The sequence below is a fragment of the Rattus norvegicus genome, chromosome 6 (assembly GCF_036323735.1).
Source record: "Rattus norvegicus strain BN/NHsdMcwi chromosome 6, GRCr8, whole genome shotgun sequence".
Classification (NCBI taxonomy): Eukaryota; Metazoa; Chordata; class Mammalia; order Rodentia; family Muridae; genus Rattus; species Rattus norvegicus.
In genome coordinates this window covers 42,064,716-42,082,177 of record NC_086024.1, presented here as the reverse complement: position 1 = coordinate 42,082,177, position 17,462 = coordinate 42,064,716, and the positions used below count along the sequence as shown (strand labels likewise).

The window sequence follows — 17,462 nt, the reverse complement described above, 5'->3', positions numbered from 1 at the left end:
CTGATTTTCATGAGTGGTCTAAGATTTAGGGAGGGAGACTACTTGACTTAAGGCCACAAGAACTGTTCTGAGCCTTGAACACAGGACCTTTCATCCAAGCCATTTAATATACCATACTCTCTCATACAGTGCACCACCATTCTCAATTTTCTTAAGTATAGTTTCCCATTCAATTAACTGGGTTCTACTCAGAAAAGAAAAATTTAAAAAGGCAAAAAAAATCCACGATAATAACAGAGTATGCTAACCCATCAGTATGAGAAAGTACTTGAAGGGCATTGGTTGCCATTTATATATATACATATACCTTTATTCATGACTTATTAGAAATGCTGAGAACAATTAATTGCTACAAATGCTGCTTCGGGCATGGCTTTGGGGTCTGATGCTCTCTCCTGCCAGGAGCAAGGTCATGGGTGGCTGTGCTCACACCCACTGCCTCAGTGCACTGAGGGCAGTGCTGAAAGTTCTGAACACCCGATGAGTCCCCTGGACAGCCAGGAGGAGTGAGCCAGCTTCAGCTTCATGTCCGGCCTCCTGCAGGTGTCTAGCCAGCTCCTCTGCGTTCCAGCGCCCCTGCTGGTTGTTGGCCACAAGGTGAGCAATGATATGTGGGTAGAAGGGTGTGGAGACACATTTCACCAGCAGCCTGGCATCCACGAGCAGGGAAAGCAGCTCCTGGTCACAATTAGAGTCATTCACCTTCAAGAAATAAGAAAGCCAGCCGTGAGTGGGCTTTGCATTCTTTCTTCTAATTCCTAAGCTTTCTACAGAGCTGTCAGGTGCAGCCTGCTGGCTTCCCATAGCACGCAAATCTGTGTGGCCTTAAGACAACGTGCCACATGCCTCGAACAGTGCGAGGAAGATCTGAGGCCTCATCGTGGAGGTCAGAGATGGGACAACAGACATGGCTTCCTCTCAGCAAGGAGACAGTATACCAGGCCCCTGCCTGCACACATCCAGTGTTCAATGTTGCAGAAGTAGCAATTTACAGAGCCCTTTCTAGTTCAGCCTGGAAAACTGGCAGGTCCATGTCTCAGTCTCATGATAAGAAAATTAAGGTGTAAGAAATTTTGCTTAATGTTGTAGTAAGTCACGGAGCCACAGTCTGGATTTAGGTTAGTCTTGATTTCAAAGTCTGAGCTCCTGACAATCCCATTACCATTTCAACTGTCTTTTCATCTGTGGGTTTTATACCCAATTCTCTCTGGGATGCAGAGCCACGTGAAAAAAACTTTTCAGTGTCTGAAAGCCTTTCTTCCTTGCCTGTTGAGAGTAAGCAGAACATGAACAGAAAAGTGGGCTGCAGCTGTTTTTGTTGAAGCCCGTGGGGGCGCAAGTCTCATCTTCCAAGTTTACACATGGCTCTCTATAGCTTTGCTCCCTTCCTTCCTTCCTTCCTTCCTTCCTTCCTTCCTTCCTTCCTTCCTTCCTTCCTTCCTTCCTCTGGTTTGGATTATCATTCCTCTTGTAAGAAATCAAGTTTAGGTGGACAGCATATTGGAAATCATCATTGCCACCCAGCATCATGAGACAGCTGCATGGAAGTTTCTAATTGCTTTCACAGCATGCTTTAAGTGTGGTTGTATAGACCTCAAAAATGATGTGGCATTTCAAAGTCAATGAACTAATTACTTAGAACAACAATATCACAACGTCATGCAGTATGTTCTCCCTGCCTGACTGTTATGAAGAAGAGTAGGTTGTGACTATGACGAGGACACTGTCTCTGGCGGGAGGAACAAAAGCCAGAAGCATAGGTATAAGGCACTGCTCCCTTCAGCAGTGCTCCGGGATTGTTCACAACCTCCCCTATCTGTAGCTCCAGTGGCACGTCCTTGGTGACCTTCCTAGAGCTATTAGAAAGGCTCATTGCTCCTCCCTCCAGGTTCCCTACACACCTGGCCAGGTCTCTCCATGCTATGCTATGATAGTTTGTCTGCCTCTCCTGATGGTGGGGTTGGAGGGGAGGGAGGGGCACAAGGGTTTTACAGTTTTTATGTTTCAGTACCCAGTGCTATCAACATTGGTTGACTAAGTGGGCAACTGAGATGATATCAGCAAACCTTGTCTCAGTTTTATAAACTGCACAAATGTGTGAATAGATTGCTGACCCCCAGGGCACTGGGTGCTGCTATCCAGGCACTTCTGCATTCTCAGGATTCTTTTCTCTGCCTTCTTATCTCATGCACTTGTTTTGATGCAGAGTCTTTACATGTAGTTCAAGCTGACCTAAAACTGGAACTGGCAGCAATCCTCCTGTCTCAGCCTTCTGGGGGCTGGGTTTATAGGTAGCACACGTGACTTTCATGTCCCAAATTCTTTTTTTTTTCTCTTTACACAATTAAAAAAAGAAGATTTATTTATTTATCTCTTGTATGTGGGCACGCTATTGCTGTCTTCAGACACACCAGAAAAGGGCATGAGATGCCCATTACAGATGCCTGTGAGCTATCCTGTGGTTGCTAGGAATTGAACTCAGGACCTCTGGAAGAGCAATCAGTGCTCTAACTGCTGAACCACCTCTCCAGCCCCTGACTTCTCTCTCTCTTTTTTTTTAATTTAGAGAATACTTTATTAGTTTTTGTAATCAAACCCACGTAGATAAGACCTTACATATTTAATACAGTGTGTTACCCCTGTACAAATGGAAAAAACTTAAGTTCAACATTTCTAGACCAATATGGCTGTTAATTTCTGTACAGTGCCAACTCAACACAGTAAACGGGGATACTTTTTTCCAAAGTTGACAGCACAGCTAAAGTTTCAAAAAATTCAAATTATATATCTGTATATATATATTTATATTTATATAAAAAGACCAATAATAGCAGTGTGTTATGCATCAACAGCAGCAACAGCTTTTCCAGGTTCTGCAGTCATCTGAACAAAACTGTAGAGACATCCAGCACACTCCATTAAAAAAAAAAAAAAAGTAAAAAAACAAAACCCGAGAAAACAGCACAGTTCTGTTACTCTTGTGGTACCTGGCACCATTTTTTTTTTTTAAATTAGCTTCTCAATCATCATCTGGAAAGAAAACATTCTGAGCAACATCATTAAGAACAGCTCTGATAAGGCACGGTCACTACTACATGTCATAAAGCAGGTACAAGCTATTTTACATCCACAGAGGTATGATACAGTACTGTCCTACATCTATAATACTAGAGGATACAATTTAAAAGGCATTATTTGAGACTTGATTCTACTTTTCCAGCAGAGGGCCCAAAGGATGGTGTGACACAGCTTTGTAAAGAAACATACTCTAGACAGGATTTCCTTTCACTAGTGGCACAGTTCTAAGGATTCATTCTCTCCATGAATGTCAGCTAAAACCGTTATTAAAAAAATGAAATATCCCTAGAACAAAACCGTATAACCACCGGATTCACATGAAGATGACCTAGTGGAGACAAGCTGGACCTCACCTTACCAACAAGCTATCAAATCTGTTATGTTTAAACAGTGAGACCTCCAAGGAAGGAGATGCCAAGTAGTGCTTCAAAGCTTCGGACCACAATCAAACACAGCATCCTTTTCAACAGAAGCAGAAGCTCATCTGAATATGCTCAAGGATGCTGACATCAACATTTAATCATCTCCTCACTCATCCAGGAAGAAGGGGAGATCAGTTACTACTGTACTTTATTGTGTTCAACCAAATCACCATGTTACAAGAATAGCAAGCTGCCATAATAAAAAATAAGGCTCCTCTATCCAGCACCACATAGCATCATTTTACTTTCAAGCCTAGAAATTGCACACTTGTATATAAACCAACCGAAGATGAGGATTGAGAGTTCATCTTGGTGGATTTTTCCTTTGATGAATATGAAGTGTCCTTCCTTATCTTTTTTGATGACTTTTAATTGAAAATTGATTTTATTTGATATTAGAATGGCTACTCCACCTTGCTTCTTCTGACCATTTGCTTGGAAAGTTGTTTTCCAGCCTTTCACTCTGAGGTAGTGTCTGTCTTTGTCTCTGAGGTGTGTTTCCTGTAGGCAGCAGAATGCAGGGTCCTCGTTGCGTATCCAGTTTGTTAATCTATGTCTTTTTATTGGGGAGTTGAGGCCATTGATGTTGAGAGATATTAAGGAATAATGATTATTGCTTCCTGTTATATTCATATTTGGATGTGAGGTTATGTTTGTGTGCTTTTCTTCTCTTTGTTTTGTTGCCAAGATGATTAGTTTCTTGCTTCTTCTAGGGTATAGCTTGCCTCCTTATGTTGGGCTTTACCCTTTATTATCCTTTGTAGTGCTGGACTTGTAGAAAGATATTGTGTAAATTTGGTTTTGTCATGGAATATCTTGGTTTCTCCATCTATGTTAATTGAGAGTTTTGCAAGATACAGTAACCTGGGCTGGCATTTGTGTTGTCTTAGGGTCTGTATGACATCAGTCCAGGATCTTCTGGCCTTCATAGTTTCTGGCGAGAAGTCTGGTGTGATTCTGATAGGTCTGCCTTTATATGTTACTTGACCTTTTTCCCTTACTGCTTTTAATATTCTTTCTTTATTTTGTGCATTTGGTGTTTTGACAATTATGTGACGGGAGGTGTTTCTTTTCTGGTCCAATCTATTTGGAGTTCTGTAGGCTTCTTGTATGCCTATGGGTATCTTTTTTTAGGTTAGGGAAGTTTTCTTCTATGATTTTGTTGAAGATATTTACTGGTCCTTTGAGCTGGGAGTCTTCACTCTCTTCTATACCTATTATCCTTAGGTTTGATCTTCTCATTGAGTCCTGGATTTCCTGTATGTTTTGGACCAGTAGCTTTTTCTGCTTTACATTATCTTTGACAGTTGAGTCAATGATTTCTATGGAATCTTCTGCTCCCGAGATTCTCTCTTCCATCTCTTGTATTCTGTTGGTGAAGCTTGTATCTACAGCTCCTTGTCTTTTCTTTTGATTTTCTATGTCCAGGGTTGTTTCCATGTGTTCTTTCTTGATTGCTTCTATTTCCATTTTTAATTCCTTCAACTGTTTGATTGTGTTTTCCTGGAATTCTTTCAGGGATTTTTGTGTCTCCTCTCTATGGGTTTCTACTTGTTTATTTATGTTTTCCTGGAATTCTTTCAGGCATTTTTGCGATTCCTCTCTGTAGGCTTCTACTTGTTCTCTAAGGGAGTTCTCCACGTCTTTCTTGAAGTCCTCCAGCATCATGATCAAATACGATTTTGAAACTAGATCTTGCTTTTCTGGTGTGTTTGGATATTCCGTGTTTGCTTTGGTGGGAGAATTGGGCTCTGATGATGCCATGTAGTCTTGGTTTCTGTTGCTTGGGTTCCTGCGCTTGCCTCTCGCCATCAGATTATCTCTAGTGTTACTTTGTTCTGCTATTTCTGACCGTGGCTAGACTGTCCTATAAGCCTGTGTGTCAGGAGTGCTGTAGACCTGTTTTCCTGTTTTCTTTCAGCCAGTTATGGGGACAGAGTGTTCTGCTTTCGGGCGTGTAGTTTTTCCTCTCTACAGGTCTTCAGCTGTTCCTGTGGGCCTGTGTCTTGAGTTCACCAGGCAGGTTTCTTGCAGGGGAAAAGTTGGTCCTACCTGTGGTTCCAAGGCTCAAGTTTGCTTGTGGGGTACTGCCTAAGTCCTGTCCTCGGCGGCAGCAACCGGGAAGATCTGCGCCGCTCTTTCCGGGAGTCTCCGTGCACCAGGGTTCCAGATGACGTTTGGTGTTTTCCTCTGGCGTCTGGATGTGCACAGAGTGCAGTCTCTTCTGGTTTCCCAGGCGTGTCTGCCTCTCTGAAGGTTCAGCTCTCCCTCCCACGGGATTTGGGTGCAGAGAACTGTTTATCCGGTCTGTTTCCTTCAGGTTCCGGCGGTGTCTCAGGCAGGGGTCCTGCCGCTCCTGGGCCCTCCCCTACGGGAACCCAGAGGCCTTATACAGTTGCCTCTTGGGCCAGGGATGTGGGCAGGGGTGGGCAGTGTCGGTGGTCTCCTCCGCTCTGCAGCCTCAGGAGTGCCCACCTGATCAGGCGGTGAGGTCTCTCTCCCACGGGGTTTGGGAGCAGAGAGCTGTCTCATGTCCCAAATTCTTATACATACCCCTTTGACCTAGAAAAATATTTAGTTAGTTCCCACTGGCCTTTGGGCTTATGTTGTTTGTAGATGCTATATAGGAGAAGCAACTAGTGGAGGAGACTGACTCTGCTGCTTTATGAGGGCAAGTGCCCTTTCATGCCGTCACAGGGCTCTTTATGTGCCCATAAACTCCGAATAGTTTCCCTATCCCACTCCATCCTGCCCTGCCCAGTGCCAACCCTGCTTTTCACAACCGTAGCCCCGCACAACTCCTGCATCCCGTCCAATGCACATGCTCTCCGCTTCCACAGGGCTCTGCTGTGGCCCTTCTATCCTCACGTAACAGATGAGCACTGTGTGGGAGCTCCATGGTGGGACTGATAAGGTGGAGATCCACACTGAATGTTTCTCATGTAGCCCCCATGCTCAGAGTGGCTGGAGGACGGTAGCACCACAGACTTGTGAAATACGACGTGAATAACTGAATCACCCCGGAGGCCTACGTCTGTTTCGCCGTACACTGTTATTTGTGACCATGTGCAATCACATGGTCTCTGGGTCACTTGACATAAGTTTTTCTGGTTTACTCTTCAAACAGGCTTTCTACCTCATTCTCCAGGAGCACAGCCAGGCCCCTGTCAAGTGTTTGATAAAATTCTAGATAAAAGGTTGAGTCCAGGCACTGCCAAGTGAGCTGTCCTGAGTAAGCGTCAGGCTGGGGAGTCTAGACAGTTTCAGCTAAAGGAAGAGACAGTTCCTCTGCCAAGGCTGCTCCCTCTCATTGCTCCTTCAAGCCTCACATCTATCACATCTGTTGCTGCAGTGTGGGGCCCAGCCTTTCCAGGAGCTGCCCCCAAAACCGACAGGGAGCAGGCAGGAGGAGATACCCCCAGGAAAAGGTAGAGTCAAGAGTTTTACCAATCTCGAGCAGAGAGTAGGGAAAGGCTTGGGGGGAATTCTGCTCTTGCACTTCAAGACTGGGTGCGAGGAAATGGTAGGGACTGCTTCATTTCATTTCCTCCTGTGACTCCTGCCTGCCTTTTAGTAGATGCAAGGAATAGTTTCAAAATTGTGATTTGCAAAGGAATTACGGTGGAGATAATTATTCTGTGCACATCTGGAACAAAATACAGAATGAAAAAGTAATCAAAAGCTGAGCTTGGTCGCTCAAGTCTGTAATTCTAGCTCCTGTGAGGCAGAAACATCAGATGCTCAAAGTCTGGGCTTCACGGTAAGTTCAAGGCCATATTTAAAAGTAGAGAACAAGGGGCGATGAGATGGCTCTGTAGTTAAGAGCACTGGCTGCTCTTCCAGAGGACCTGGGTTCAATTCCCAGCAACCACCACGGCAGCTCAAAAGTGTCTGCAACCCCTGTTCCTGGAGATCCCACACCCTCGCACAGACATGCATGCTGGGAAAGACAGACAGACAAAGGAGGGTGATGTGAGATGGCTCATCTCAGCATGTGATGATTTGCTTCTCAAGCCTGATGACCTCAGCCCCATCCCTGGTTGATTCCCAAGAGTTACACTCTGACCTCCATCCTGTGCTGTGGTGTATGTTTCCTAGCAAATATAACAGTAAGATCAAAGACAGAAAGAGCTTCTGTCTGATCCGTCCCAATAACTACTTTAAAAAGAAGTGTGGCCGCCAGAGAGGAGATGAACGGCCGCAGCCTTGGGTGGAGCCTCTCCACACACCATGTGTCGTCACCAGTGCTCTGAGGCCCCTCCACACGGCCTGCAGCGCTCTAGGCACAGACATTCTACCCACACTTCACCAACCTGTCAGGCCTCAGATTCTCATCTTCCGTGGTTTGTTTTTTCTATAATTCCAGCTAGAGGTATTAATGATCCAATGCTGCCGACTACAGTGGGCAGTTCCTACTTCTCCATGCTACATGTCCTAACCATTTCCTTTCCCTGAAATTAGAAAGTAAAAAGGAAATGAAACACTTTGGGGGAAGAAATCAGCCCTCCAAGCCTGGATCACATGACAGCGTGTCTATGCTGCATGCCCCTTCCAGGAGCTGTGAACTGTCCATCCTTTCATAATACTAGGAATTCTAAGAATGTTTTTATGGTTTCTATACTTAAAATTTTTAATGGCTGCAAACTAGCCTGTTGAAAAGATGTCACCATTATTTAACTTCTACTATAAATATTCAGCTGTTTTAAATTGAGATTATTGAAACACTACAATGAATGCTTTTCATGCACATATTTTCTTTTATTGAATTTTTTTTATATAGTATAAATTTCTAGGAGAGATGATATTGAGTCGTGATGAGCTGGACTATGCTGTGTCCTTCCAAGCTTGCAGCACACCAACTCTCCACTTGGGGACTGCAGGCAGGGAGACCATCACTAGGTTTAGGTAGAGACCAGGCCTTTCAGGAGGTGAAAAGGCTAAAGGGGTTCTTTGTGTGACTTACATGCCAACCCCGGTTTCACTGTAATGGACATTTTGTATTATAATTCCTTCAGCTGCTTTAAAATTTCAATTCTAAGTGTTCTTCCCCCTGCCCCCAAGACTGGGTTTCCTAGTATAGCCCTGGCTGTTCTGGAGCTCTCTCTGTAGACCAGGCTGACCTTCAGCTCATAGCGATCCACCTGGCTCTGCTTCCCTAGTGCCTGGATTAAAGGTGTGCACCATCACCACCCAGCTAAATTCTCAAAAAAGTGTTCCTGTGTAATTTTCAGACTTTTAAAATATGTTTCATATGAGCTCTGAGTTCTTCAATCGACCTTGACTTTGGTATTCGGCCTTAGAAAGTCACGTACTTTTCCCAATGGATGGATTGGTATGGTAAAGGGTAAAGAGAAACAATCTGCTTTTCTGGGTTTCATTTGTCATGAGCCAAATCCAGAAGGGTTGGTTGATTTTCCACTAAACAAATGAATTAGGGTGAGAGATAGTCTGGTGGTATAAACAGGAGCCAGTTAGAGACAGATCTCTAGCCTGGATCTGTTACTGAACATCCGTGTGGCCTGGCAAGGGCATTCTTCTCTGAACTCCACTCTCACAACAGAAGAGCATTCTGGGTGAGGGCTGACAGTCACCAAGCTTCCACCTGTATAATGCCTGCTGTGAAGTTCAGCTGCAGTTATTACAGCAGACAAATGGGAATAACAATTTTTCTAAAAAAGAGAAAAACTAAATATTTACCACATGAGGAGAAGCATGTCTCTTCTGTGTGCTTATCTTGTGAAAAGTTTTTGACATTACCTAAAACTCTGAAGATCTCGAGAGAGAAATGTATAGATGTAGACCCAGAATATTTCTATCTTCCAACTATTAAAATGTTATCCGCTTAGTTCCTCTTTCAACAATGTGTAACGAGCCTTCTCTGAGTTAAAGCCTCTGTTTTATGGCTCTCCATCAAGCTAAGAGTAATTACAGGAAGGAAGTAAACTGCATTCTACAGCATAATGCGTATGGGATTTCATGTCAGTGACTTTACAGATTGTTAATATTCCACTGTTTACTTCAGGGGGACATGTGCCTCTTTTTCACATACACCAAGACTTTATACGTTATTTAAAACATTAATGTACAATTGTAAAAGGCAAGCAGCACAAATGCAAACACAAACCTCAAACACAAACACCCACACAAGACCCTGTCTGTACTCTGCTTGAACATGACACCCCGATTCCAATTTCTCAGCAGACCCTGGGTTCTACTTTGGGCAGAGCAGCTAATCACTTTGTCCAAGCCATGGCTTATGATCTAACAAAACAGGGAGAGGACCTTTGAAAAATCCAGCCTGGTCATGGCTGCGAACACACTTGGGTGCTAGACTTTGGGCTCCAGTTGACTGTTGTTTCAGAATCATTCTGTCCTAGAGAGGCTGTTTGTAAACACAGAGTGATGATGACATATTTCATCGTTACAGACATCCTGCAAATGTCTTCACTCTTCACACAGCATTGGGTTGAGCACATAGGTGCTTAGTATGTCTGCTTACAACAACCTCTGTTACAGCTGTTTACAACAACACTATTCAGAACTGGTTGCTCAGAAGTCAAACAGGTTCAAATAAAGGGGAATGGCAGCTCTGTGGCATGGGAGGGGCAGCAAGGCCTCTTGAGGTGCTGCTGAAGACTTTGTATCATCAGACAGCTACACAGGAGAGAACGGATGACAGTGGGGAAGGAACAGTGCTATGACCTTCAAGCTGACATGGATGTCCACATTTCTGAGTAAAAACAGCTTCGCCAAACGTGTTGGATGAGCATGGCCAGCAACACTGTTTAATCCCAGGGAGGAAGGGGCTCCCTCAGGTACTTTCATCACTGGACCATTCTAACCTAAACTGGTTTGAATACACCAGTTTGAAAAAGAACCAACTGATATTAGGGTCAACAGCAAAGGGCCCTTGGTAAGGTCAGAAACATGGTTTATTCTTTACACTAGGAGTCTGGGATATGGGCTGGGGAGAGAGGGACAGGGGAGCAGCAAGGGGGACACAGGAAGAAACAGGAGTCACCAGGCATGTTGAACAGTAAACAAAGATGATTTCAGTTCTCAAGAAGAGTAAAATACATCTTTGTTAACTTTGTTGAAATGAGTTTGGAGATTTTGACCTGAACAGAGGAGAACATAGAAATGATCTTCAAGCATGCCAAGGAAGAGCATTCTTGGTGAGGGCCACAGTGTGAGCAAGCTTTCAATTTCACCGAGATTGATGGAGACATCACCCAGCAGACTAGCATGACGGCCTTTCACTATTCACCTACAGTATGATGGCAGGAAAGACTTTCTGTTTCCTGCCTGGGGGAGAGACTTTTGGCCATGTGTATAAGGTCATGTGCTAAAGACCAGTGGCATTCCAGAAGCTAAGAGGGAGCAGTAGGTTATGATGTTAAGGGAAAAGCAGCAGCCATCTCCACAGCAGCACTTAAGTGTATCCCTTTAACTGCAAGCAGCTGTAAGGCTGTCAGCATCTGATAATGCACAGCAAAATAACGCACGCTGCCAGTGAGCCAGTGTGGTGTTTCTCCTCTCAGACCTGCACACTGTGTAGACCAATTGCTACCAGAGGATACCTTTGCCAGATGTTATTTTAACGTCAACAGGAACTAGTATCAACAACCAATAAGGGAAAAACTAAAGTTATTGATGAACCTTAGCCCTTCCTAATGGACAGAGAAAGCATCAAAAGGAGGGAACCCCCCCCCCCCCGCGAAAAGCAGCACAGGTTTTCCAGTTTTCATTAAAAAGCCATGGATTATTTAAAAACAGCCAGCCAGGAGACACAGCAGAGCCCCCCTCCTGAGCTCTTCTCTGGGGAATGGATGGCATGGCCCTTTCCCAGTGTTAGAGAGCAACGACAGACTATGGTAATTGCATATGCATTAATCTCATCCGCTTGAAATGACAAATCTACAGAGATGAAGACTAGATGAGTGTTGTCACTCTGAGGACACAGAGAGCAGAATGAGTCCTCTTGTCATAGAGACTTCATGGTTTGAGTTTGTAGCTCTTCTCACAGATCTACCTGCCCCAACTCTGCAGAAGCAGACACACAGAAGGGGAAAACTTGTGAACTATGAAACAAGGTCAGCAGGCCACTCCAGCGCTCACAGTCCTGGCCAGGAGTACTGCAGCTGTACTACACTTTCCCTCGGGAAACGGGGTGACAAGCATCAGAGACATTACTGTTTAGTTCCTGCACACTGAATGTACAAGTTAAATTACCCCCACCCCCCAAAAAACCTTTAAAAGTTCAAACTGATAAAGTCTATTGGATTTTAGCTTGTTGGAGGATATTAAGCCCTTGGTGAGGGTAGGGTCACAGGCAGGCTCTCCCAACACAAACACTCACTCTCCCCTTAGGGTAGACTCTCATCACTGAATTTCTAAACTTGAGGGTCTGCACATACTGAGTGAAATGTGTAAGCAATTTAGATGTGTGGCTTTCAGCTTCAAGCTGATGGGCAAAGCTGGCTGGCCCTAGCCTCACGGCCCCAGGCTCACAGCCACAGTGTACACAACAGTTTTAAGTTCAGAGTCTTAACTTGACTTAATTCAATGTCAATGTCAATGGCGCAGCACTCCACAAGCTCAGGGGGACCGTCTTATGGAGGTCACTGGTGCATTTAGTTCTCCCTTGCTGCTTGGTTTTCACAGTGCTTGCAGGGGCAGTGGATGGGCTAATAGTTTGTGGTTCCTGCTCTATTTGCAGTTCTGACACATGCATGGACATAAAAAGATTTTTACAAGGAGAGGTGACACTCACCTATGAAATCCTAACCAGGGGTGTGACAGAATAACACTCACCTATGGATTCCTAACGAGGGGTGTGAGACATCACTGTCTTGTTCCCCAAGAGTCCCAAGTACTCACAGAGACTAAACAGCAACTAAGATTAAGTAGAGGACCGAGAACGTGCAAGAGAATCAGAGTCTGGTTCTGTTCAGCTCACTCTTATTCCTCATTCCTTGACTTACAATAAAAAACAGGCTAAGAAAAAAGCTCAATATAATTTTCAATTCTTATGAAGTTACAAAACCATGAAGCATTCACATCAGCAGGGAGACAGGAAGACATCAACAGATCGACTTTAGTCTGGATCCCAAAAGGTCCTGCCAGGCAACTGTGGCCCTTCCACAGTCTCTGCAGACAGTCTTGTAGTACTCAGTATACATTGGTGAAAGGCAACAGATTTTCAATGACTGTGGCCAAATGTAACATTTGATATCTCTGTCATTAATAAAATGCTTTATCAATGATATCTTTACATCTATTTCTTAGCTCTTTTCTGCAGCCAGCATAGACCTTTGCTCTAGAATTCCCTTTCTCTCTGATTCCCAGAAGAGAGAGAGAGAGAGAGAGAGAGAGAGAGAGAGAGGAATTATACCGAAGTGTGCTTACATCTGTATATGTGTGTATATGAATGCACACACACTACTTACATGAAACAAGGATGTCTCTATAGAAGGCTCTGGGGAAGGATCATTCAATGTCAACTTGATAAAACAGAACGCTGAACTATCTAACTGGAGACTATATGTCTTTAAAAGAAAAGAGACCACTGCTTTCCTGGGTCATCACAACAAAATAGCCAGCCTTGTGCATGTCTGGAAACATGTTTGCAATCTGCAAATGTGACGTGAGCACATCTGTCTTCAAGCCCAAACACTGCTTCTGTGAGGCTCAGGTTCCAGAGAACAGCAGCTCTAGACTTCAGATAACTGTAGTTGAGTGCTGCTGGAAAACATTTGCCTGTGAGCAGCCACCAGGTGCAGCTGGAGACAGAGCCAACCTCAAGTGGGACTCAGCTCCCCAGACCCGAATCCCGAGTGGCAAGGAGCCTGCTTCTCTGGGGAAGTGTTTTACTATACATATCTGTGCTGTCAGCACCCAAAGAGAGCCTGGTTTATGGAAGAGGCTCAGTAAATGTCTATGAAACCAAGTGTGTGCCTGAGTGAATGAAGTCGCTACTACAGTCAGAGATTAGAGAGTGGCCAAGAATTAATCATGGTTTTTGTACTCACCTTTTTGGAAACCAGAACAGCAATAAATTCAACTGGACATACCTTAGTGACAGCTGAGATTTGCTCCAGGGCCATGGCCTGTAGAGTTTCATCTCCACTCTCCAGAAGAAGCTTCAGGGATGGGAGCAGGAGGGACTGGTGCAGCAGCAGCAGGCACAGCTCCTTCACACCCTGAAACCACATGGGTGAGGTGAGTTCCACTCATGCAAGCACAGTGTAACCCTGTGCTGCCTCTTCTAGATGTATCATCGTGTGTGTGTGTGTGTGTGTGTGTGTGTGTGTGAGAGTGTGTGTGAGTGTGTGTGTGAGTGTGTGTGAGTGTGTGATGTTAGTTAGTTTGAGTGGTAGGATGTATTCAGTATGCAGATCTAGTGGTATAACTTACTCTAATTCTCAGAGCCTTGTTTTCCCTGTAAGTAAAATGGACATCTCTGTATCTGCTCTGCAGCTCTGCAGCTCTGGTTGTGTATCTTGAGAATTAATGTAAATATATAGTGCTGAGCATACAGTAGAGACTCCATGGCAGCTGTTATCAACTATTCATGATGTCAATATCTAGTTTTTATCTACTGAGAGACAAAGGACATCAGCAAAGACAATGTTTTTAAACATGTTCAAAATTCTAGTATTAAGGTAAATAGAATTCTTGATATATTTAAGATATTCCATCCTCATGAAAACTATCTGTGGTTCAAAACAACGAACACGTGTGGCTCTCCCCAGGCCTACCTGAATTTCATTCTCAGGTTTTATTCTACTTGATGAACTGAGCTCACCCGCTGAGCTGGCTGCTTCAACTGTCCTGACTGTACTATGACACGAAGAACTGAACACTCCACCAAAGAGCAGATGATGAATGCGGCCCTATATATTAAAGCCAAACTAGTCTGGAGAAGAATGAACGATTGCAGTCCTGCATGGGGCTGATTGCCCTGTTGTGCTACTCCACAGCAGTGGCACAGGAAAGAAAATCCAAATGCTGGGCACCCCGAGCATCCCGGAGCATCACTCCATGATGAGATGATGAAAATGACAGACTGGGTGAGACACTTTCCAAACGCTGAGCTGCCTGCCCCTTGAGCAGACAGCGCTAGGATTCCCGCTTTCATACCTGTCATTGACTGGGGTGGGCAATTAGAGTTACAGCTGTCTTTGACTCATGTCTGCTCCTATAAGGAACTCCTTACTCAAAACTTCTGTAAGCACCCCTAATGAAACTCAGTGGTTCACCATGTTGGATATCAGTGGTATGCTTACACTGGGCTCTTGATAGTTCCCTATCTGGGATAAGTAGATAATGGTTCACATCTCCCAAAGAATAGTGACACACACCAGACCAGCTCCCCTGACTAACCAAGCTTAGTCTCAATTCTACATCCCCACTGTACTCTTTGCTTCAGACATTACTTCTGTCCTATAGTTCTGTATTCACACAAATGTCCCTCTTTAAGGGTGAGCAATGTGTCTTATACTCCAAAGTCACGTGGTCCACAGCAGACTCAACAGCAGTATTGGTATAGGAGCTTCTCTCAGCACTCATGTCTGCTCTTCATTCAATACGTCATCAATAACTGACAAGGAACCTCAGCATTTCATGTTGATTGTAGCTTTAAATGACAAATTTTATAAACTAGTAGATAGCATCTAAAAAGACAGTAGATAGTCTGCTTTCTACTGCTGTGATAAAACTGGAACCAAGGCAGCTTGAGGAATAGTTTATTATATCTTAAGGATTACAGTCTGTCATGAAGGGAAGCCAGGGCAGGAATCTGGAGCAGGAACTGAAGCAGAGACCATGGAGGAGTGTTGTCTACTGCCTTGCTTTCTGTGGCTTGCTCAGTTTGCTTTCTTATCCTCCTCAGGACCACCTGCTCAGGGCTGGTACCCTCAATCAATGATTAATCAAAAAAAAAAATGGGTATAAGGCCTCTGGGTTCCCGTAGGGGAGGGCCCGGGAGCGGCAGGACCCCTGCGCCTGAGACACTGCCAGAACCTGAAGGAAACAGACCGGATAAACAGTTCTCTGCACCCAAATCCCGTGGGAGGGAGAGCTGAACCTTCAGAGAGGCGGACACGCCTGGGAAACCAGAAGAGACTGCACTCTGTGCACATCCAGGCGCCAGAGGAAAACACCAAACGCCATCTGGAACCCTGGTGCACGGAGGCTCCTGGAAAGAGCGGCGCAGATCTTCCCGGTTGCTGCCACAGCGGAGAGGACTTGGGCAGTACCCCACGAGCAAACTTGAGCCTTGGAACTGCAGGTAGGACCAACTTTTCCCCTGCAGGAAACCTGCCTGGTGAACTCGGGACACACAGAGGCAAAATTCCTCTAAAGCCGGGCACTTCCTGTGTTTACCGGAAGTCCCACACCGGCGGATCCCGGACCGCAGCAGCTCTCTGCTCCCAAACCCCGTGGGAGAGAGACCTCACCGCCTGATCAGGTGGGCACTCCTGAGGCTGCAGAGCGGAGGAGACCACCAACACTGCCCACCCCTGCCCACATCCCTGGCCCAAGAGGCAACTGTATAAGGCCTCTGGGTTCCCATAGGGGAGGGCCCGGGAGCGGCAGGACCCCTGCGCCTGAGACACTGCTGGAGCCTGAAGGAAACAGACCGGATAAACAGTTCTCTGCAACCAAATCCCGTGGGAGGGAGAGCTGAACCTTCAGACAGGCGGACACGCCTGGGAAACCAGAAGAGACTGCACTCTGTGCACATCCAGGCGCCAGAGGAAAACACCAAACGTCATCTGAAACCCTGGTGCACGGAGGCTCCCGGAAGGAGCGGCACAGATTTTCCCGGTTGCTGCCACAGCGGAGAGGACTTGGGCAGTACCCCACGAGCAAACTTGAGCCTTGGAACCACAGGTAGGACCAACTTTTCCCCTGCAAGAAACCTGCCTGGTGAACTCAAGACACAGGCCCACAGGAACAGCTGAAGACCTGTAGAGAGGAAAAACTACACGCCCGAAAGCAGAACACTCTGTCCCCATAACTGGCTGAAAGAAAACTGGAAAACAGGTCTACAGCACTCCTGACACACAGGTTATAGGACAGTCTAGCCACTGTCAGAAATAGCAGAACAAAGTAACACTAGAGATAATCTGATGGCGAGAGGCAAGCGCAGGAACCCAAGCAACAGAAACCAAGACTACATGGCATCATCGGAGCCCAATTCTCCCACCAAAGCAAACACGGAATATCCAAACACACCAGAAAAGCAAGACCTAGTTTCAAAATCATATTTGATCATGATGCTGGAGGACTTCAAGAAAGACATAAAGAACTCCCTTAGAGAACAAGTAGAAGCCTACAGAGAGGAATCGCAAAAATCCCTGAAAGAATTCCAGGAAAACACAATCAAACAGTTGAAGGAATTAAAAATGGAAATAGAAGCAATCAAGAAAGAACACATGGAAACAACCCTGGACATAGAAAATCAAAAGAAAAGACAAGGAGCTGTAGATACAAGCTTCACCAACAGAATTCAAGAGATGGAAGAGAGAATCTCGGGAGCAGAAGATTCCATAGAAATCATTGACTCAACTGTCAAAGATAATGTAAAGCAGAAAAAGCTACTGGTCCAAAACATACAGGAAATCCAGGACTCAATGAGAAGATCAAACCTAAGGATAATAGGTATAGAAGAGAGTGAAGACTCCCAGCTCAAAGGACCAGTAAATATCTTCAACAAAATCATAGAAGAAAACTTCCCTAACCTAAAAAAAGAGATACCCATAGGCATACAAGAAGCCTACAGAACTCCAAATAGATTGGACCAGAAAAGAAACACCTCCCGTCACATAATAGTCAAAACACCAAACGCACAAAATAAAGAAAGAATATTAAAAGCAGTAAGGGAAAAAGGTCAAGTAACATATAAAGGCAGACCTATCAGAATCACACCAGACTTTTCGCCAGAAACTATGAAGG

The 17,462-nt window shown here is 44.9% G+C and overlaps 1 protein-coding gene across 11 annotated transcripts in view; it reads right to left on the bottom strand.

Annotated features, from left to right (window-relative positions):
• Positions 1-282: 282 nt before the first annotated feature.
• The window catches only part of Nbas (NBAS subunit of NRZ tethering complex), a 304,643-nt gene continuing 287,463 nt past the window's right edge, over positions 283-17,462 (bottom strand). For all 11 annotated transcript variants that reach the window (XM_063262517.1, XM_063262512.1, XM_063262514.1 and 8 more), the window contains 2 exons: positions 13,574-13,702; positions 283-702 (listed from right to left, as the gene is read on the bottom strand). In XM_063262517.1, coding sequence (XP_063118587.1) covers positions 427-702; positions 13,574-13,702 — 405 coding nt within the window. In that variant the 3' untranslated portion in view covers positions 283-426. The remainder of the gene's footprint in view (positions 703-13,573; positions 13,703-17,462) is intronic.